Source organism: Solanum dulcamara, chromosome 2 (genome assembly GCF_947179165.1).
Source record: "Solanum dulcamara chromosome 2, daSolDulc1.2, whole genome shotgun sequence".
In the NCBI taxonomy this organism is placed as follows: Eukaryota; Viridiplantae; Streptophyta; class Magnoliopsida; order Solanales; family Solanaceae; genus Solanum; species Solanum dulcamara.
Genome location: NC_077238.1, coordinates 82108173 through 82130195, shown reverse-complemented (window position 1 = coordinate 82130195; position 22023 = coordinate 82108173). Strand labels below are relative to the sequence as shown.

The 22023-nt window shown below is 32.7% G+C and overlaps 3 protein-coding genes across 4 annotated transcripts; 1 reads left to right on the top strand and 2 right to left on the bottom strand.

Moving 5' to 3' along the window:
- Positions 1-109: 109 nt before the first annotated feature.
- On the bottom strand, positions 110-1833 carry LOC129881105 (stemmadenine O-acetyltransferase-like). The gene has a single exon (XM_055955455.1). The coding sequence runs from the start codon at positions 1783-1785 to the stop codon at positions 436-438; it is 1350 nt and encodes a 449-aa protein (XP_055811430.1). The 5' UTR covers positions 1786-1833; the 3' UTR covers positions 110-435.
- A 6673-nt stretch (positions 1834-8506) lies between these two features.
- On the top strand, positions 8507-15800 carry LOC129881104 (serine/threonine protein phosphatase 2A 57 kDa regulatory subunit B' beta isoform-like). Of its 2 annotated transcripts, XM_055955453.1 has the most exons (3): positions 8507-8586; positions 8716-10117; positions 15064-15800. In XM_055955453.1, the coding sequence occupies exons 2-3, from the start codon at positions 8993-8995 to the stop codon at positions 15364-15366; spliced, it is 1428 nt and encodes a 475-aa protein (XP_055811428.1). In that variant the 5' UTR covers positions 8507-8586; positions 8716-8992; the 3' UTR covers positions 15367-15800. The 2 variants fall into 2 exon arrangements, with proteins under 2 accessions (XP_055811428.1, XP_055811427.1); XM_055955452.1 differs by having other exon boundaries at positions 8530-10117.
- A 1138-nt stretch (positions 15801-16938) lies between these two features.
- LOC129881103 (probable pectate lyase 5) lies at positions 16939-20658 on the bottom strand. The gene is made up of 5 exons (XM_055955451.1): positions 20443-20658; positions 18826-19534; positions 18519-18710; positions 17857-18062; positions 16939-17379 (listed from the first exon to the last, which is right to left on the bottom strand). Exons 1-5 carry the CDS (start codon positions 20571-20573, stop codon positions 17118-17120), a joined length of 1500 nt encoding a protein of 499 aa, XP_055811426.1. The 5' UTR covers positions 20574-20658; the 3' UTR covers positions 16939-17117.
- Between the last annotated feature and the right edge of the window lie 1365 nt (positions 20659-22023).

Here is a 22023-nt window from a genome sequence, read left to right as displayed (position 1 = left end):
TGTATTCAACGAGCTTATGCTAACAAAAATAATCTCTGCATAACTAATACTCAATATATATTAAACTCTACGTTACTAAATGAAATAAAATGTAGAATAACAATACATGTAGTGAAGTGAAGTGAAAACAGAATATCTAAAAAAAACCACCCTTAAAGTAAGCATTCCCTACATTATTATTATTCCCTGCATAAAAGTTACCGCTACGCACCTTACGTCGATCTAGATGTCATGATAATCCCTACATAAGTACTTCAAATGGACGACACACTACTAAGATAGGGATTTATATTAGTAGATGTTTCCAACATAATCAGTTGGAAATTCATAAAAAAAAAGATATTGACGAACTAAATTCTGATGGATTTCTGATTGAATGTCTGTTGGAAATTCCTGTGTGTTTTAGTAGTGAACATCCAATAAAATCGAACAAGATCAAGGGGCACATTGAAAACTACGATTTGGAGATGCATAAGCTAGAAATTCCTCATCACTCTCCAACTCAAGCATTTCCTCATTGTTTCTAAGGATCCAAGCCTCAATTCCATCATTCCTTCCATTTTCCACAAGGATAATTTGTTGCTTATTCAATGAGCTAATAGGTTCAATAAAGGGAGCAATAAAAATAGGCTTTCCCCATCCAAAATCAACATCATAAAGTCCAAAATTGCACCAACTTGAGAACTTATAAGTATCTAGTTGTGGCAATAAGCTCCCAACTTGTGTTGCCATATCCACAATACAATCAAGTGCATCATCTCCTTCCAAAGCTTTCAAGTTTTCACTATTCATAGTCTCAAACATCTCTCTCACTATTCCCAACAAGTGAGGCAATTCCAATTCATGATCACTCATTTCTATAACTTCACTATTTGCTACAAAGACTAAATTCCCAAATGCATTAGGCAATTTTGGTTCAATTCTTGATCTCAAGTTCACAAGATGTGCTACCATGATTGGCCTTGAGCTAATTCCCTTTGTTGCTCTTGTTGCTAAAATCATGTGCTTCCAAATGAAAGTAGTCAATGCCTCAACTCGACTTGGATTAGGCACATTTTCACTAGACACTTTCATCTTAATGGATTCAATTGCTTTGGCATAGAACACGAATCTCCTAACGAGGGATTTCTCCTCGTAGAAAAATATCCTTTTTTTGGTTTCGAGAAACTCCTGAGGAAAATTTTGAGCTGGAAATAGAAGTGATGATGATGTGAAATCAAGAGACGCCATATTTTCAACTCCATCATCATTATCTCCACATGCAATCTTAGCCCACGTGTTGAAAAATTTGCTCATCGTATCTCCATCCAAGAGTTTATGAAACAAGACTCCACCAATTGCGACTCCACCACAATCAAACCTAGTTACTTGTATAGAAACTAGGGTTTCAAGAGTTTGAACATAGTTCATCTTGCTACCCATGCTTGCATTTTGTGGAAGGAAGTTAATGAGTTGTGAGAGATCAATGTTTCGAAGAAACTCATCCATACAAACGTCCTTTACACGAGCCTCCACATAAAGAACTCCATTATCATTACAATCCACAAAAGTTGAATCTTCTGAACTAAGCTCGCCAGCTAGAGGATAGAATAGGGTTAAGGTTTCTGCGAGGGAATTCTTGAGATGATTATCAACAATATTGTTGTTGTTTTTGTAGAAGAAGATAGGTGTGATGCATATTCCAAATGCTAGTTGATCAAAAAAACACAAGTTATGATTTCTTAGATGTAGAGGTGTTGGTGTTGATGGCTTCACTTTTTCCTTAGAGAGGATAATGATTTCCATATTGCTAAAATTAGTTAGTTTCTACGTTGTAATTTTCCAAATGGTGTAAGCTTAGCTTTATTTAATACTTAGAAGTTAGAAGGAATACAATGACAATTGACTTTTTAAATTAATTTTGAAAATGTCGACTTACAATAAATTTATGTGTGCTAGTTTGGTACACATTTACTTTATGTGTATTGAACATTAAATTATATTGTGAGCTATGTGCTGATTTTAATTTGCTACTTTTGAATATATGTATAATTATGTGCATTCATACGTGTTTATAGTTTATAGCTAAAAAATTTTTTAGAATAAGTGGCATGTCTAGCATTTTGGGGAATAATTTTTTTATTTTGTTTTGTTGTTGGGTGATTTACATAAATGACTTTTATAAGGGATAATCTCAAATTATTGATTATGCTTGACAATTTTTTTAAATAAATAGCCTTAACTTCAGAAATTTCATTTGGTAAAACTTTTATTGCTCATTCTCTATAAATTGTGGAATAAATTAGTTTTAGTTATGATGCAGATGTTCAAGATATTTCAATAAGTCAGACATAAATTTGCTCAATTAATTACAAGTCCTGCCTTATATACAAAAATTGCATGTGTTAGCTCAATTGCTCAAAAATTATAACAGATGCCATGATATCCTGATTATATTTGATGTATATAATAATAATACACAAATACTATACTATTATTATTCATAATTTATTCAGTAAGTATACCAAAAAATAATTATAAAAATTTAATATATATATACATAATATTACCTACCTTTATTATTAAATATAAATTCTTGTATATTGATATTAAAAATAATTATATCATAATTATGCAACGGTTAAAAAGATATCTACATGGTGTATTTGTGAATGTTATGGTATAAATTTAATTACACTAATATATATTTGACATATACTACTATTAAAAATTACATTAAACAAAATCGTAAACCACAAATATATATATATATTAGGCATGAATTGGAACAAATTAGTAGTTAGTGTTAAGCTAGTTTTTGGGGCAATAAATTTGAAACAAATAATTAGTTAGTGTTAGGCCAGATTTTAGGTCAGAGAACATGTTTTCATATTAGGTGTGACATCTATTTGGCTTCTTTTTTTTAGCGTTCGGTATTCATATTGAAGTTCGGAAAATTCTATATCAAGGGGTAAAACGCTCCCTAATAAAGGCGACTCCATATCTAAAGGGACGCGAACCCGAGATCTCTTGGTTAATGATGAAGGAATACTTATGTGTTTTGTTAATATAGTAATTATAATTTAGTTATATTTGTTATAATTATTTTTTGGGATGTATATTTTAACTTTTTATTTTATTTTTATATATTGGATTATTAACCAAATAATAATTACAAATCGAACCCATTAATTTCTTTATTTAATTGTGTGCATGCATTTTGGTGGCAAGTTTTATTGACATCCAAAAGTATAGAAAAAGTTTTTCTAACTATAAAATAAAGCTAAGATTACACCATTTGGAAGATCACAAGGTATTGAAATTAACTAACTAATTTGAAATATGCATCTCAGAAACCCTATAAAAACAACAACCCACTTTCAGAAATAAACAACGCAAATATTGTTGATACGATAAGCATTTGAGGAAATCCATCTCCAATACTCTAAACCTATTATATTCACTTATCGGCGAGCTCAGTACAATAGATTCAACTTTTGTGAATTATAATAATAATAGAATCTTTTAAGCTAGAGAATGAATAGAATAGGATTAGAGTTTTCGAGATGGAATTCTTGAGGTGATTATCGACAATTCAACAATATTCACGCTATTTATTTTTAATAGTGGGTTGTTATTTTTGTAAAAAAATAAGTGTGATGCATCTTTCAAGTTCTAGTTAATCAAAAAACACAATTTGTGATTTCTTAGACGTGAAGGTGTTGGCGTGGATGGCTTCACTTTTTCCTTAGAGAGGATCATATATTCAATTTTGACATCATTATTTAATTTGTACCTGTATTTTAATTTTTTTTGCACGTGTGTCTCACTTTGGATAACGTCAGATATATAATAGAGCAATGTCTGAAATTTTATATGGCTAGGTAGAATTATTATGAAAACGAAAGCACTTCCCTATTTTTTTCCTTCTAGAATCATAATTTCTTTTTATTAAAAAAAAAGAAAAAGAAAGGGAAATGTCTAAATTTATTCGTATGTGAAATTGCTTTAATTTTCTTCTAGAACAATTAAGCCTCAATATCATTGTATTGTTTGTTCAAATATTTTTTAGCCGCTTTAAAAATGATGTTATAGAAAATTAAATACAATATAACATGACATAATAATCAGTTACATAAAAAAAATACTTGATCATCATAGTGAAATATTATTGATTGAATAACTATAATAGAAAGGTTTGGTTCATCTATAAATTTGTTGTTAGCCTTGTATTTATTTATCTGTCTTATTGATGGAGCTCCATCGTAAAATATATTGGCTTCCAATTTTTAAATTCTTCGAAATTTATCCATCAACTTTTTACTATGGTTTAAAATTATCTTTGGGTTAAACCTCAATTTTCCCCCCCCTTCTAACATTGACCAAACAATCCAAATGGGATAGTAATTAGGGGTGTGTAAAAATCTAACCGATCGATAAATCAAATAAAAAAATGTGTTATTGGTTTATTACTATTGAGTTATTGGGTTGACAGTTATTTAATGATTTTATAAAAATAAATAAATTGAGTTATCAATTTGGTGTTGATTTTTTAATATTGAATTATTGGGTAAACCGATAACCCATAAGACTATAATAATTTACTAATTTAATTTTTAGTTTTTTACTAATACACAAATATCAAACAAAAAGTATTAATATAAATATATAATAAGTTAATCACTATATCATACTATTTAGTATTTAGTATTTAGTATTTACCTTTTAGGCTTTGCCGCTTTAGGTTCAGTGGCAAGGGTTTGCAAGTTGCAAGTTTCAACTTTGCAAGTTGCTACGACAGTGGCTCCAGAAATTGTATATTTATTTTTAAAGTATTTTCTTATTAACTGTTAAAGATTAAAAACCGATAACAAATATCTTATTGATTTGGTTATTGATAAACTAAATCGATAATACTTAAAATCAAACTGAACCAACTGATACAAACCTCTAATTAAAAATAGATTCACTCGATCAATGAACACTCGTGAATTCATTCTTTTGGATAATAAAATGTAAGAACAAATTCGAGTAATCAATCGCTTTCTTCTTTTAAAGGGATAATACACAGGTACCCCCTTAACTATAACCGAATTTGCTAGGACACATTTTAACTATACATGGGTCTTATTACCCTCCAGAATTATTTTAAAGTGTAATAAACACAACCTAAAACATATATAATCACTCACATGAAGGGAGGTGCTTTACACTTTCCTCCACATCATCCTTACATCAGCGCCACGTCACTAAATCGTCAGATCTAAAAAAAAATTTAAAAAAAATTAATTTAAATTGTGCTCACCATATATTATCTAAACTAAATCTCTAACCTAAACTAAATCTCTAATATACAATTCTTTTTTAGAATTTCATGTTAAGTGTTTGAGTAAAAAATAAAAATAAAAAGAAAAATTCTTTCGATATTATACAAATTGATGAAATATCTGAAAAAGATCACCGGCAATTTAAGTATGTTGTGAAAAAAATATTTATATTTCTAAAAATGATAAAATTGGGCTCTATTTCATAATGAAAAAAAAGAAATTTTAATTAAAAAGATATCAACTTAAGTTTTAATGTTAACTACTTATGTGTATTAATTAATAATGAAAATGTCCAATTGAAAATGGACATGTGTCCAAATTAATTAGATTTTAATACTTCTTTTTCGTCTCTCACATGCCTCCAAGAGAGTGAACATACTCTATGTGTCACCTCAGCACTGAATGATGTGTTTATTACACTTTAAAATAATTTAGGAGGTAATAGAACTCACGTATAGTTAAAGTGTGTCATAACAATTTCGATTATAGTTGAGAGTTACTTATGTATTAAATTATCTAAATAAAATAAATTATGCATGTTTAGATGCTGAAAAAAATAATGTGTCAATTATCTAATATTCAAATTTATAAAATAATAATTTCTTAATAATCAAATATGTACTCAAATTTAAATATTAATAAGAACAACAGGATCTAAATAGAAAATAAAATAAAAATTAAATACTCATATTAAGTATCATTAAATCTTTTTATACTAGCATAATTTGTTTCGATACTTTTTAATTGCTCTAGCAAGATGTTATTATAAAAAATATATAATATAAAATAATATAGAAGATCGAATTTATAAAATACATAATTATTATAATAATATGTTATCACAGAAAATACACTATTATTCACTATTATAAAAAGATCCAACTGTGTGGACTTTTAATCTTTTCATTTATTAAAATATCTAACTAATTAAAAGTGGATATTTTTTTCTATTTTAAGACAACTGTGAAGTCTCTATATAATATAATATAATAGCTCTTCCCCACTTCTAAAATGTAGGCGTGCGGTACGCAAGATCTAATATAGAAAGGAACCTTTTTTTCCCCTAGGAATGATGACATTAATCTATGTATCCACCATGTAAAAAATATAATAATTTATATAATTAGATTATTTATAAGATAATAATAATAATTTAATTTCTATAATAAGTATTTATTAATAATCATGTTAAATTGACACTCTTTAAGACGGACGGACCTGACATTATATGAGTTATAAATTCATGTGAAATCTGTAACTTTTATTTCGACCTTGTATATATATATTAAGAAATATATTATATATTTAACTTGATGTCACATGTTAAACTACATTAATAACATAAAAGACATCTCTACACTATCGTTATATTTTTGAGTTTAAGTTATATACATCATCATATCACCAATGAATATCTACGTCTACATACAACCCTCCGAACAAATGGCGGGATTCATAATAAGTTACTTTATACAATCAATGTTGCTTGGACTCTGAAAAAAGTCGGTGCATCCGGATTGAATCCTAAAAAAAAGTAGACTACTTTTAGAGAATTCGACAAGCATCCGTCCACATTTTCGAAGAGTTTGATTTACATAAATGACCTTTTCTTTAACATAATTTTAATTAAATAATTTGAATAATTTTTTTAAACACACGACGGCTCTCTATTGGTTACAATTTAATTATTTAAAATTAATTATAAATCAAAATTTATTTAACATAATTTTAATTAAATAATCTGAATAATTTTTTTAAACACGCGGCAGCCATATATTGGTTACAATTTAATTATTTAAAATTAATTATAAATCAAAATTTATTTAACAAAATTTTAATTACGAAAAGTGACTTAAAATGCCCTCAAACTATTGAAAAAGGTACAAAAATGCCCCTCATGCCCTTTACCATTTAAAAAATGGTCATTTTTTGACCTAAAGGTGGATGTCAAGAGAATTTTAGGCTCAATAAATAAATGAAGAGTATTTTTATACCATTTTCAATAATTCAAAAATATTTTAGGTCCTTTTCCGTATATATATTATTACTAAAATGTCATAAATAATTTACTACTTGCATATTGTAGCAGCAGTAGTAGTAAAGAGGTTTAGGCCCAGCCCAGTTCCCTAAATAAAGCCCAGTCTGACCCATTGGGACCCGAGCCCAAGCTGAATTTATTTGGCCAAATTTTAGTTGTCCATCGATAAAATACAACAACAACAACCCAATAAAATTTTACAACGTAAAGTGAAAAAAATAAAGTATACGCGGACCTTAAATAGTGATTCAAATTAGTTTTACGTATGATACAAGAGGTTTGGACATTTCGATAAAGTTAGAGCCCAAAGACTTGCTATATAGGTAAAAGTTGCATGTTTTCACAAGTTATGATGGACAACTAATTTTGGTGCTATTCATTTTACTAATTATGTTAAATTAATTATAAGTTATGATAATATTGACAATAAAAAATTATCCTCCCTTTATAAAAAAAATATTCTTATAATCTACAAATAATATTCTATACTTTTTAAAAATATTTTAAAGCAAAGACAAAAATTCAACACCATTCTTTTATGATATTCGATTTCTATACTTTTCTATGTTAAGAAGACTATATGTTGCCAAAAGAAAAAACCATAAAGGATTTTTAATTAATTCTATTTTATCGAGGAAAAAATTATATAGAAATATATATCATGCATTTATTTTAATAACATATTCAATTTAATTTTATAAGTGATGTTTGAGGTGTATTGTGTATGCAATCTTATGTCTACACTTCTGAAAATAAAGTGATTGTTTTCGATAAATACTCGACTGAAGTTAAAGCACATGAATATCATGAATCTATTAATTATTACAAAAAATCTATGTCATAATAAATTTTTACCCAATATTAATAAAATAATCTCAAGAAAATATTTTACGAAGCATAATAGGTTATTACTTTTTAGGAAAAGAATTATTTTCATAAACTTTCTTTTTGTAAAGTTCTTATATTTGTGTAAAAATCTATTCTAGCATACAATATTGCAAAGTTTCTCAATTGAAAAAAAAAGTTTTTGGATTCAAATTTTGAAGTAGACAAAGGCAAAAGAAAACATATACTATCTTTTCATTTTTTAAAGTAATTTTTAATTTCTTTTTTTCCAATTACAAATAATTAAAATATTTTATAACCTCAAAATATGCCAGCATATTCACACTCAAAAACTCAAAAAAAGCACAAATGTTCTGTTCTTCTTCTTCATCCCTTTCTTCTCGGATCTCTGTGCAGGTACCTTTTTTCACTTTCCCTGTTTGTTCCCTAAATAAAAAAAAATCAAATCTTGCTCCATTTATACTTTGAATATATGTTTCTTTAGCAGCATTTCTACATGTATCATTCATATTCACTTTTCTGCAGATGGGTTCTTGAATTTTTGCTCCCCTCTGGCATGGATTGTTAAAAAGTTTTGATTTTTGATCTGGGATTTCAGATTCTTGTAGTTTATTAGATTTCTTGAATACCCTTTTGAGGAATTTGTGAAAAAGATTGATTCTTTTATTGAGTTGCTAGGGATTTGTTTGATTTAAAATGTTCTTGTGAAAGAGGTGTAGGAGATATAATGGTGAATTAGGAGAACCCCATTTGGTGTTTTTGTTTTGCAAAGTGTTAGTTGTGGTGAAATAGATTAAGAGTTATGTTTAAGATAATAAAAAGAGGAAAGAAAAGCTCAAAAGGGGAGGCTGTGGAGCCTCCGATACCGAGCTCATTGCCTAATGCGCCTGTTGATCATGCTTCGAGGATAGCAACGTCTGTTGTGGCATCACAACATGTTACTTTGGCAAATGCCACACCAGATCCTAGTGTGGTTGAAGTTTTGCCCTTATTGAAGGAGGTTGCACTTTCTGAACGCCATGTTTTGTTTATCCGGAAGCTCCAAATTTGCTGTGTGCAATTTGACTTCTCGGATACGGTGAAGTGTGCTAGACAGAAGGAGATCAAGAGGCAAACACTCACAGAGCTTATTGATTTAGTTCAATCGGGTTCATGTAAGATGAATGAAATAATGCAGGAGGAGTTGGTTAGGATGATATCTACCAATATTTTCCGGTGCCTGCCTCCTGCTTCGCATGAGAATACTGGGTCGGAAGGTGTTGAGGAAGAGGATGACATGTATCTGGATCCATCGTGGCCTCATTTGCAGCTAGTGTATGAGTTACTTCTAAGGTATGTGCTGTCGCCTGAAATGGATACCAAGGTTGCCAAGCAATTTCTTGACCACTCGTTTGTGCTGAAACTGCTCGACTTGTTTGATTCAGAGGATCCTAGAGAGCGGGAGTATTTGAAGACTATTCTTCACCGCATATATGGGAAATTCATGGTTCATAGGCCGTTTATAAGGAACGGGATAAACAATGTATTCTACAGGTTTATATTTGAGACGGAGAGGCATAACGGTATCGGTGAATTGCTAGAGATTCTTGGAAGTGTAATTAATGGATTTGCTCTACCAATGAAAGAAGAGCACAAGTTGTTTCTTGTCCGGGCACTTATTCCACTCCACAAGCCTAAATGTGTTTCTGCATATCACCATCAGTTGTCCTATTGCATTGCTCAGTTTGTTGAGAAAGATTACCGATTGGCAGATATCGTCATCAGGGGGCTACTAAAATACTGGCCAATTACTAATTGCGGAAAGGAGGTTCTCTTTCTTAATGAACTGGAAGAAGTCCTGGAAGGTACGCAACCTGTTGAATTTCAGCGCTGTTTGGTTCCACTTTTCAAGCAACTTGGACGAAGCATCAATAGTCCCCATTTTCAGGTCCGTGAATTATTATTATTATCCCTATGCTCACTACATTGCAATCTCTTGTGCGTATTCATCAAGGGTGAACTGATCATTTTCGTCATATTTGTTTATTGTGTTTCAATTATCACATTATTTTGTCGTTGTTATTGTTCCTTTCTTGTAGGCTCTACGCTGCTTTCCTTATTAATTGTTATGCTTTCTTCACTGTTTTCTTCTTTTTGTACTTGGATTTGTTGCTCTTGAGCAGAACGTCTTTCGGAAACAACCTCTCTACCTTCACTAGGTAGTGGTAAGGTCTGCGTACACTCTACCCTCTCCAGACCACACTTGTGGGAATTCTCTGGGGTATGTTGTTTTGTGAACTGATCATTGTGGATCTTCTTTCTTTTTGTATCTTCATTGCTGTTCTTTGCTCTAAGATTTTGTAATTGCTGAAACAAGTTGTTAGGGTATGACCTAGTGGTCAATGAAGCGGGCAAGAACCATAAGGTCTCAATTTATATCCTAGCGGACACCAAAATCTTGGTGATTTCTTTTCATTTCTCCAAGCTTTAATGGACGGAGTTACCCAATACTTGTGGTGTTGGTGGGAGCTAACAAGTACGAGTGGAATTAGTCAAGGTGTGCATTCATAAAAAAGAAGTGAAGCTTCACCATCCTGTTTATTGGAGGAACTAGGTTTTGATTATAACATTCATGACTTGATTATTGAAGAAATATGATATTTTGTTACTATCAGTTAAATTATATATTATTTTATGAAAAGAAAAGAATAAGAAGTTGAGAAGCCCTTTTTGGAAGTCTAAATAGAGGGAATGCAGTTTAGAGATTTTGTATCATTTTCTCTAAATAGAAAACATGAGTCCAACAGTATCGCATTTACTCAAGTGATCCTAATGATGATATCTGTCCATTTGGAAAATCAATACAATATAACTATATAACAGGTGATGCACCCGTATAATAGGTTACAATGTGGAATTATATGTTCCTAAAGCTGATAAAAGCATTAGAGCAAAGTGATACTTGAGGTATTTCCACCTATAAGGTAAAAGTATCACATTTGATTATCCAAGATTCCATCTAATTTTTATAACTTGATTCCAAAATTAGTCAAATGTGTTGACGAATGGCACAATACTGAAACAAACTGTAATTTTCTTTTATTATCTTAAGAAAAGGATTATGACATTGAAGAATTATTAAATCTTCTTCTTGATTGTAAGTAATAAAGGGAAACTGCATCCACATGTTCACTGCTTGAAGTAATGTACCTCAGAGCTTTGAGCATCTCATTCTTATGTTCTTCATGTACAGAATACCGTAGTAGCTTGGAAGTCCTCTGCTTTGAAGATGCATAATTTACTTTTAGTTTCTGAAATCAAGCAATGAATTGAACCAATGAATCTTATATCTAATTTTGACTTATGGATGTTTTTAGTTTCTTGCATCATAACACAAATTCTCATTCATGCACTAGTGCCCCTCAGCGCCCAACTTTGGGAAAAATTAATAGAAAATGAATATGGAATGTGGAGGCAGGCGAGTGCACTTTTACATGAGTGTGCTTGATATTGTTATCTGTGGCTTGATTAGAGTAGTGTAACGAAAAATGTCCGTATATGAGTTACCTCTTGCTGGCTCAAGGATTAATTTGATGCTTATTGATTGCATATGGCTTTCTTTACTCCCTTTGATGGTAGGCTGGTAACTCCAAAAAACATTGTTGTAGCGTGCTGGACATAGGATTTAGAAATCTAGTGCAAGGATAATTCCAAAGAAAAAGATTCTAAAGTTATTGCATGGCAGCCTGCTAGTATGGAGCTTAACTTGCAATAAATCAAAGTTCAGACAATGTGATAGGCACTATTTTTTGCAAAAAAACTAAGGGGGGCTATATTTCCATTTTGATGACAGGGAATTTTTTTTTTCTCTAAATCAAAAGCTTTTTTGCCCTTCTTAAACACTTTGCCTCAGACTGATGCTGGGCTTTCAACGCAGAAGGTTAAGGTTTGAATGCTGATAATATTTTGATGCACGAGTTAATTTGCATCAATTTATGAGATATCTTGACTAGTTGACAAGGCAATTAATGCTCAAAGGGACTAAAATATTCGTGGCAATCGAAATTGAAGGCTTCAACTTTTCTTCTTCTAGTTTCTGAAATGTGGTTTCTTTACCTAAAGTTGATGGAGAAAACTTCCCTCAAGTTTTACCTGTCCACGGTGTTATCAAAAGCAAAATACGCAGAAAAGCTCTATGAATCGTTGGGGCTTTAAGTGCAAACGGCAAACCGCAAATAAAGCGTGAGCTTTAATGAAAAAAGACGCAAAGGGAGAAAACATAGAAATATATATGTTTAGTCCAAGACTAATAATTATAAGCATGAATGACAAATATATGAACAAAGAAATTGAAAAAGAATTACGATAAAGTGAAATATCAATTGTTTAGCATCGCCTCTTCAGAAGAGGCTCATTGACAAGGAAAAGTATGTCTTAGAACCTTGATGATGACGCTGAAGCACACATTAAGCGAGGCAAAGCGTTCAATACATTTTGAGCCTAGCTTTAGGGCTTTTATGTGTTTTAAGCGGGCCTTTGACAAGACAGCCTATCCATTATTATTAATAAAATCTACATCAATTGCTTTGCGTTGATCTAATGACTAGATAATTGGAGGTGAGAAGTCGACAATTTGACTGATTTTGTTTCTCTTTGAAGTAATGTTTAAAGAAGTTTTTCCTTGAAATATAACCTTTCAATCGCAATTCTTTTGGACTAATCATGTTCATATCTGCTATCACCATAATATAATAGAAGGGGTTTGCCATATGAACTAGCAGTTCTTTTAACAGAACTTCAGTCCTTGAATAAACTGTGATGTGTTTGCTCTTTCTATGGTATAATGATCTAAGGACACTTCCCTTTGTGGCACATTTCCTTGAAGGTTAAACATAGGATTTACTTTTAATATGTTATGCTTGACACAGACAACAAAGCATTGTGGATAATCCAGATGCTTCAATTTGAAAGGCTGAATAATTGTATTCTGCAGTTTAGACATGCCTATAGCATCTTATGATATAATTATAAGAATTATACATTTTACTCCTGACTTATTGGAGGTCGAAGATAATGGTAGAAGGTTAGTAGGTAGCCGCGTGTTGTCGCACTGCTTGTGGGAAAGGCGGGGGCTAGCCTCTTCTCCACTTCTTATTCATATTATTAATGATTTAGTAATCACATCGCTTCTTTTCTTCCGTGTTTATTACTGTTTGTTGCATCATTTGCTTTTTATCCTATTATTTTGCCGTCTTATTTCCTTGCAACCCTGCTTCGAATTCTTCTTTTCTTTAAGACAAGGGTCTACCGGAAACAACCTCCCTACCCTGCAAAGGTAGGGGTAAAATCTACGTACATCCTACCCTTCCCCACTTGTTGAATTACACTGGGTATGTTGTTGTTGTTGTACTCCTGACTCATTTGGTTGACCATGCCTTAAGCTAGTTAAGCACTTCTATCTTCCTTTTGATTGTGAAGTTGACAAACATAAGATTTGATGGATTTATGATGGTGAGACTCCAATTATCTTTAGCAATTTGTTATATCCATACATTGATGTTTGAGTGTTTTACTTTTGAGCACTTAGTGCACTGCGAGAAACTGAAATTCAAGCGCTTAGCAGACGAACAGTCCGTGCAAAATTCTAGCAATGGCTTAGAATGAGGGCAAATAGAGAAGATCTAAGTTTATTGGTATATGTATCAGTTGCCACTTTTTGTCTTGCCTCCTTGTAGGTGTCCATGCTTCTCCGGTTTCTATGGATGAATTAGATATCCTAAAATGAACCAGTTCACTAGTCAAAATGAACCACTTTTTGTCTTGCCTCCTTGTAGGTGTCCATGCTTCTCCGGTTTCTATGGGTGAATTAGATATCCTAAAATGAACCAGTTCACTAGTCAAAATTTAGTCCCTTATTCACACTTTCTAAGAATTCTCAGTCTTGTCCATTGTATGTGCGTGCTATGATTGATTTGTTAAAACTTAAAGGTGATATATATGATTCAAATATGCCAAGCTTGATGAACGGGAATGTTTCATTACTGTTTCTGGTACATTTGTTGTTTCATGTTATCAACCTGACAGCTATATGGAGCTTACAACAACAACATCCCAGTGTAGTCCACAGGTGGGGTCTTGGGAAGGTAGAGTGTACACAAACCTTACCTCTACCTCGTAGAGATTGAGAGGTTGTTTCCAATAGACCCTTGGCCTAAAATAAAGCATATCCAACAGTTTGAACAAGGGAATACAAAAATAAGAGCAGTAACAACAACAAAATAATGTGAAATGAAGAGAATAGTTTGACATGCGTTTCTCGAATGCCTGGAAAGGCAGCGTTATGCAGTTCTGTTCTTGTAAAATTGAGATTCTAGCATGTAGAATATACTGCTGCTGCTTCTCTCCACTGATTTTTAGTCCGTACTTCGCATATTGATACTTCATCCAGTCATGAGTATTGCTACCATTTTCTGAGCTTGAGCTTTTGGATAGTCGAACAACATACAGTGCATGCAATGGGTGACATGTTATTCCGAAATGATGCAGAGTTCCTATTTATTTTGAATTTTATGCCATGAAAACTAAGGTGATCGGGATCGTATTAGCTGACCATTTGCCCACCCAACATATGCTTCACCTATGGCAATTTCAAATGTAATGAAAATAGTAGGCTTAAACAGGGTACTTACTGAAGGCCATTGGGAGATATCCTATTATTTGAAAATAGTTGCTGAATTTGAAGTGCATGATATCATTATTTATTTAGTATGGCGTCTCATATTGTCGTAGCAATATGGTCTGTAATATTCTTTTTTTTCCAAATGTTTCTTGTGTCGTTGCTTCAGAAGGTTGCATGAAAATGACGTTATCATCTAAAGACTTTATGCATGGCAGGTTGCTGAACGAGCTCTGTTCTTATGGAACAATGAGCATATAGTAGACTTGATCGCGCAGAATCGACGTGCAATTTTGCCAATCATCTTTGAGCCATTAGAAAGGAATATGTATGGTCACTGGAATCAGGCAGTCCATGGGCTTACCTCCAATGTCCGGAGAATGTTCTTGGAGATGGATTCTGAATTTTTCGAGGAGTGTGAAAGGGAATACAATGAAAAAGCAGCCGGTGCCAGCGACCTTGTGGAGCAGCGCGAGCAAGCTTGGAAAAAATTGGAAGAAGCTGCTGCACTGGTTGGGTAGAACATGTTGCAACAGCTTATTGAGTCCAGCTGAGCCCCGTGCAAGCAGTACTCCTCTGCGTAGAAGCATCTCAAACTGCCTGATGATGGTTTGACTTTGCAAACTGAAGATGAATCGCTCCAAAGTTTGTTCCATGCTTCCTGCTGCTTTCCCATAATTTGAGCGATGCAGACTGAAGGTATTGGCATTGTGTTATCTTTCCTCGACAGACATGTGTGAAAGTTTTGTTTATTTTAGCTATTCTAAGACGATTATTCTTTAGCATTTTAGGACTAACCAATAATCATTTTTCTGGTCTTTGTGATCACCCCCCTCCTGCTGTCTTCCTCTAGGACAAGGAAAATGGGATAAAGAAATATATTATTCCATCGTTTCTTTATTGCCTGTACTTTGTCTGAAATACTTTTATAGTGATAATATGCTTGTTGATCGTTTTTTTCCCTCTTTTTTCTTCTGTTTCCCCAAGTAATTTATTTGTAGTAACTTCTCGAAAGTTCCTTATGGCAAACAATAGCTTCAAGGTTTCTACTTGCTCTCCGACCCCCGACCCCTTCCAGCAACTCCACCCCCAAAAAATAATTGAAGAAGAAAAGTACATGTGTGTGTATTGTTGTTGGGACTTGGGGAAAAACGCCCAGTGTTGTCAAAGGAGCCTTGAAGCAAGGCGCAATACATGTTTAGTGCGTTGCCTTGCTTAGCGGGCACTTCAGTGTTGTCATCAAGAGTCTAAGACATATGTTTTCTTGCCAATGATCATAACTCTGAAGAGGCAACACTAAATAACTGATATTTCAATATAACCTAAGCACTTCATCATAGACTTTTTTCAATTTCTTTGTCCTAGATTTGTTATTTATTCTTATAATTATTAGTCTAGGACTACATATACATATTTGTACGTTTTCTTATTTGCACCTTTCTTCATTAACCTCACAGATTATTCATTTATTTGTGCTTTGCGCTTAAAGCCCCAATGAACCTAAGAATTTTTTGCGCTCTTCGCCTTTGATAACACTCATAGTCTATATGTAATAATTATCGCTTCACTCTTTGTTTGCCCAAATGGTTAATCTTTTTTCTTCACTTTTTTTTTTGGTGGGGAAAGGGAAAGAGGGATTGGGAGTTGAAGAGGAGGGAAAGGTTAAAGAGTGGGGACTTCAGACATGGGAGCAAGGTCATTAGATAGAGTATTATCCAGAACATAACTGCGTAGAGTATCAGTTTCTGACTACACACTTGAAAACTTTTGAGATCTTCTTGGTTATGTTTGGCCTCATTTTAGTTAAGAGAATTTTGAACTGTTAACAAACCATTTAGTTGCTACCAAGGGAAAGATGTGATAGCACTAGGAAACATTTTTAGCCCCAAGAGTTGGCCTTCGATTTGATTGATCTTCGAGGAACTAGTGTTGCAATGGTCACAACTCACAAGTTTGAGGTTTAGGCGTTTGATAGACGTGTGAGGCTGCAAGGTGGTAATACTCCCTCCCGTTCAAAATTAAGCGTCGTTTTAGCCAAACCAATCTGGTCCAAAATAAGTGTTGCTTTAGGAAACCGAGAAATTATTGATTTTTCCTCAACTCTACCTTTGCTCCAATGAATATGATCTCAGTATAAATGGTTATAATCCCTCCTTATATTGCTATCAAATAACTATGTACAAGAAGTGGGAATCCTTGATACTGATCCTGTGAAGTAGAAAATTTTCTTTAATTACATTCCTTGTTATGACAACCATTCTCTCTTAGATTACTATGGTATGAGTAATATTGGCAATGTTAATAGCCCACCATTGTTGGTGGCAATATACAAAATTAGAAGAGAAAACAAGATGATGGTGGTTGAACTTGAAGGTGATGATGTTGATGATCCCGCTGATGCAACGCTCCCAAATACCTTTTCTAAGAAACCACCATCACCATCTTTAGACCTTGAAGGTCTAACACTACCGCTCCGGTTGGCTGTAATGGTGGTTCTGGTTCTCCCACCAAATGACATGGCCACAGTGGTATCCCTGTTGCATAATAGTAGACTTCTTTACCATACTATGCTGGCATTTTGTAAATGAGTAGAGGTAGATGTCTACAACAGATGGCTTGTTATGCTAAATATGTTTCTTAATGAGAAATCCCCGAGGGCTAGTGGTGCACGATATGAAACTTGGTAGGTAATGAGCCCGACCCTCTACCCTTTCTCCACTTAAATGCCGGACTTCTGTCTAAAGCAGGATTTGAAGATGCAAAAATGAAGGACAGAAGATTGAAAAACGAAAAAGAAAGCCCCTGATGTGCGCCTAATCCACCTTTCACATGTTGTCATGAGTTGGAACCTTGTTGTAAACAAAAGTGTGGTCTATATGATTTCCCACAAGTTTCAGATAAAAATGGAAATAGTTTGACTATCCATTCAGTTTCGAACCGTGTGCCACTAACCCTGAGAGATTTCTTGATTATCAAAAAGATGAGTGTTTGGGGGGGGGGGGGGGGGTTACCTGGGGACACCAATAACACCAGCATTCATGGTGAGTTGATCAATGAGAAATGCAGATTTAGGCTCCATGCTTGATGCCAAGGCATATTGGTTGCTAAGTCCATCACCTGAAGGAACAAAATATGCTCCATTTACCATTTCATCCCCTTCTGTCCTCCAGTTCCATTCTGTCCAATCCCTCTCGTCCACGTCCACTCGCTTCGTCACCTACTCACAATCATAATCACACAATACGAGCTTGAATTTCAATGACACTATCTATCGTTCGAATTTAAAGAAATTTTTCTTTCAAGTCAAGGAGATTCAACAGGTAATATATAACAAGAAAAACTCATTTCTCCCTCCCTCCATTTGCACAGTATAACTCCAATCCCTTCCTCCTAGCTAGTTCCGCCCCTACTTCTATCAACACGAAACTCTACCTTTCCTTCATTTTTTCTAATTTTTTTTTTAATTTATAACAATCAACACTAATCGTTATTGTTTGGTTAACTATCTCTTAGTCCCTATCCAAATAATAAATAAAGAAATACTACGAAATTTCTTTTCATCTGCCTATGTTTTGATGAACAAAATTACCTGATAGAATAATCAAGGCGTGCTCAACTTAAGCTGGATGGGATACGACAGTTATAAAAGTAAATATATATGAGAATTAGTTACCTCTTTAGCATTTGGATCTTCTGGTGCAGTAAAACGATTGCCTTGGCTATTAATTGTGGGATTAGCACTTCCACCAATTGCATACATTTGCCATTCTGTAAAATCATTGTTGACAACATGTATATATCCTCTTCTACACCTTGGCATTCTTTGTACTAATCCTTCTCCAAAATGATTAAATGCTATTGTCACCTAATACTCACGCAAATTTACAAATCAAATTTAAAAAGTTTCCAACTTTATACAACAAACATTTGGATCGTCTGAGCAACACAAATACTACTGGAAAGGTTTAAAAAAATCTAACCTGCATCCCGACATCAGGTACGTATCGATCGTCATGCCCTAAAAGCATAACTTTGTCATGGTAAGTGAAATAGCTATTAGAAATAGTAATAGCAGTTGATCCCATGATAGCATCAATTAAGCCATCAGTACAATGAGACAAAGCACAATGATCAATCCAAATATTTCTTGAACTATATATTGAAATTCCATCACCATCAGACATTCCTCTCCATCCAACTTGTGTTGGACTTTGTCTTATGTTACTATTACCTGATGGAACACAATTGTATATATGTATATTATGTATAATCACATTTGTAACATATTGTAATGTTATACATCCACCACCCGTGACGTGGACGTTCGCGCCACGTCCATCTATGGTCTTGTAATTATTGATCATAAGCTCGTGTTTGAGCTTTATGATCATGTCTCCAGCAAAGGTGATCCAGAGTGGCTCCTCCTGGATCACCGCGTGCCGGAGGGTTCCAGGGGTAGGGTTCACGGTGTCATAGTCAGAGGGATCGCTAACCAGGTAGTACTGGCCACCTTTCCCTCCGATCGCATCGTGACCAAACCCAATGGCGCAATCCGCAAGCTGCTGGCGGTTGTTGACCCAATTAGGGTCGCACCTCCAGCAGTCGTCTATCGGATTGCCCGATAGACATTGGTAATTTGTTACTGTAGTATCAAATATTTGCCTTCTTGATATGGATTCATTGATCCTCCTGTACAAATATGGAAAAAATATAAGATATAGTACTATGCATAATGGAAGAAAATATATTCATAAAAATTAATGAGATTATATGTTGTATCCGTGTCAAATTCTTCAAAAATATGTAACTTTTAAAGGAACTTATACACATTTTTGAAGAATCTTAGCAATAAGAGAAAATAGCAAAACTTCAAGAAACCTGTGTATGTAATATGAGCAAAACCAAGATTAAATTTTTTTTTTTTTTGAATTCTTAGATGAAAACAGAAATACCTAAGTGAGCAAATGCAAAATTTATCTTGCAATGTAGTTACGGATTCGACGAAGCTCAATAACTTAGGCTCAAATTCTTTAATTGTGTGATAACACAAAATCACCTATAAATAATTTATCCACAAACCAATAAGGAAAAAAAAAGTGTGATTCATAACTCATAAACTAAAATTTTCAATTCTGCATCAATGCAGAAGTGAGCAAAACCAAGATTGCTTTTTCCCTTAAGGGTTATGTGAAAAAAATTAGAAAATACCCAGATGAGAAAATGCAGAAATAAGCAAAATCCAGTTGACAAAAATGTAAAAAAATTAAATGAGCAAAACCAAGATTCTTTTTTTAATATTTTAGAGTTAATGGTAAAAAAACATCTTTAAGTATTTCAGTTCTTCGAGTTTATTACCTGAATTATCATGATAACAAGTGAATGTGAATTTCTTACCTGAACTATCACCAACTATCTGATGTTTCCTATTTCGCTCGGGTAGAAAATGAGAGCAATTGATAATTGAGGTGTTCTTTGATAAATAATCATGATAGTTCAGGTAAGAAACTCGTACATCTGATTATTCAGGTATGAAACTCAAAAAATCGAGATACTTAAACGTGTTTTTGACCTTGTGAAAAAGAGATAGATAATTTCACCTGTTTACTTGTTGAACAACAGATTCAGGAAAAGGGTGTTGATGAGAAAGTGTAAGATTATTGAAGTTAGCTGATATTAGTTGAGAAAATGACAAGAAGAAAAAAAGGAGAAAGAAAGTATTAGAAAGCATTCTTGAAATATCAATAATTGATGAAGTTGTATTCTTGAAATCTTGTACAACTAATTTTGTTGTGATGATTCTTCTTGTTCAATGCTCTCTTAGGAAACTTGGGAAAATTGTAAGGTCTCTTATATACTATATAATAGATGTAATAAAGCTGAAAATGATTAATTAAAAAAAAATATATTTTTTTGGTACTAGGTGTCTTGAATTTAATAGTTATATTGCTTGGACTTTTCAAATATGTCAACAGGTGTACTATGTCGGATTCTCTAAAAATAATATATTTTTAAAGAATTCGACATCAAAAGCGAAGAGTCCTCGTAACTTTAACTTAATAGGGGTATATTTTTGCTAGTATATTTAATGAATAAAATCAGAAAAAAAGAAGAAGTATATTTGATGAAGAAGGAAGAAATTTTGGAAATGGTGGCTGTGATGTTGACACCAGCCCAAAAAAAACTATTTCCATTGAAGAGGAATAGAGGATAAAGATTCTGGGGTCATTTGATACGTGGGATAAGAATAATAATTTTGAGATTAATTTTATCTTATGAATTAACTCACAGGATACTCTTGTTTATCTCATTTCACATATCAAATAACTTTGTGTTTTTATTTTAGTTTTTTTTCTGTGTAAATGATCAGAAACATACCTAGAGTATCTTGATTAATTGAGTTTCATACCTGAATTATCAGATGTAGAGTTTTCTGTTTAAACTAATCACCGACTATTTATCAAAACACAATTCAATTATTAGTTGTTCTTTTTTCGTAACCTGAAATATCACACCATTGTTTCAGGTAAGAAAAGAAAAAAATGACAGTTAAGGTGTATTTTAATAAATAGTTGATGATAATTCAGATATAAAATGTGAAAAATTAAAATATTTTAAATGTGTTTGATCATTTATTTTTTTATTTGTTTTTATTTCTGCTCTTCTTTGCAAATTGCAGCTTTCCTCATTCTCTTAAATTCCTGTCTTGCATCTTAATTATTCTAGGAGTAATTAATTTAATAAAGAAAAGTTTAGATTTTTATCCAAGGAAACGGCTTATACAAAATGTACAAACATCTCCTTGCTTATTTTTATTCCCTTTATGCATTTAGTACCTAAAGAAATAGACCTTGGAATAACGATAAAGTTATCTATAAGTCGTGAACTTGAGCTATGAATCAACTTATATTTATAATTGCATCGGGATGAACTGTCTATATATATCACAATCTCTTAAAGTGCAATCGTTATCTTGAGTACCCTACGTGAACATGTGATACTTTTTATGCATTTTGTATTCGATGAAACGTTATGCTATATGAATAGGATAAAAATAATTTTTCTAGTATATACATATAGAATTTTGCATCCTTAAACATAAGAGAATGCATGTTTAAATCTCAAGTTTAACATTTTATTTTTTTTGAATTTCCTTGTCATAATTCCTAACTCCTATCACT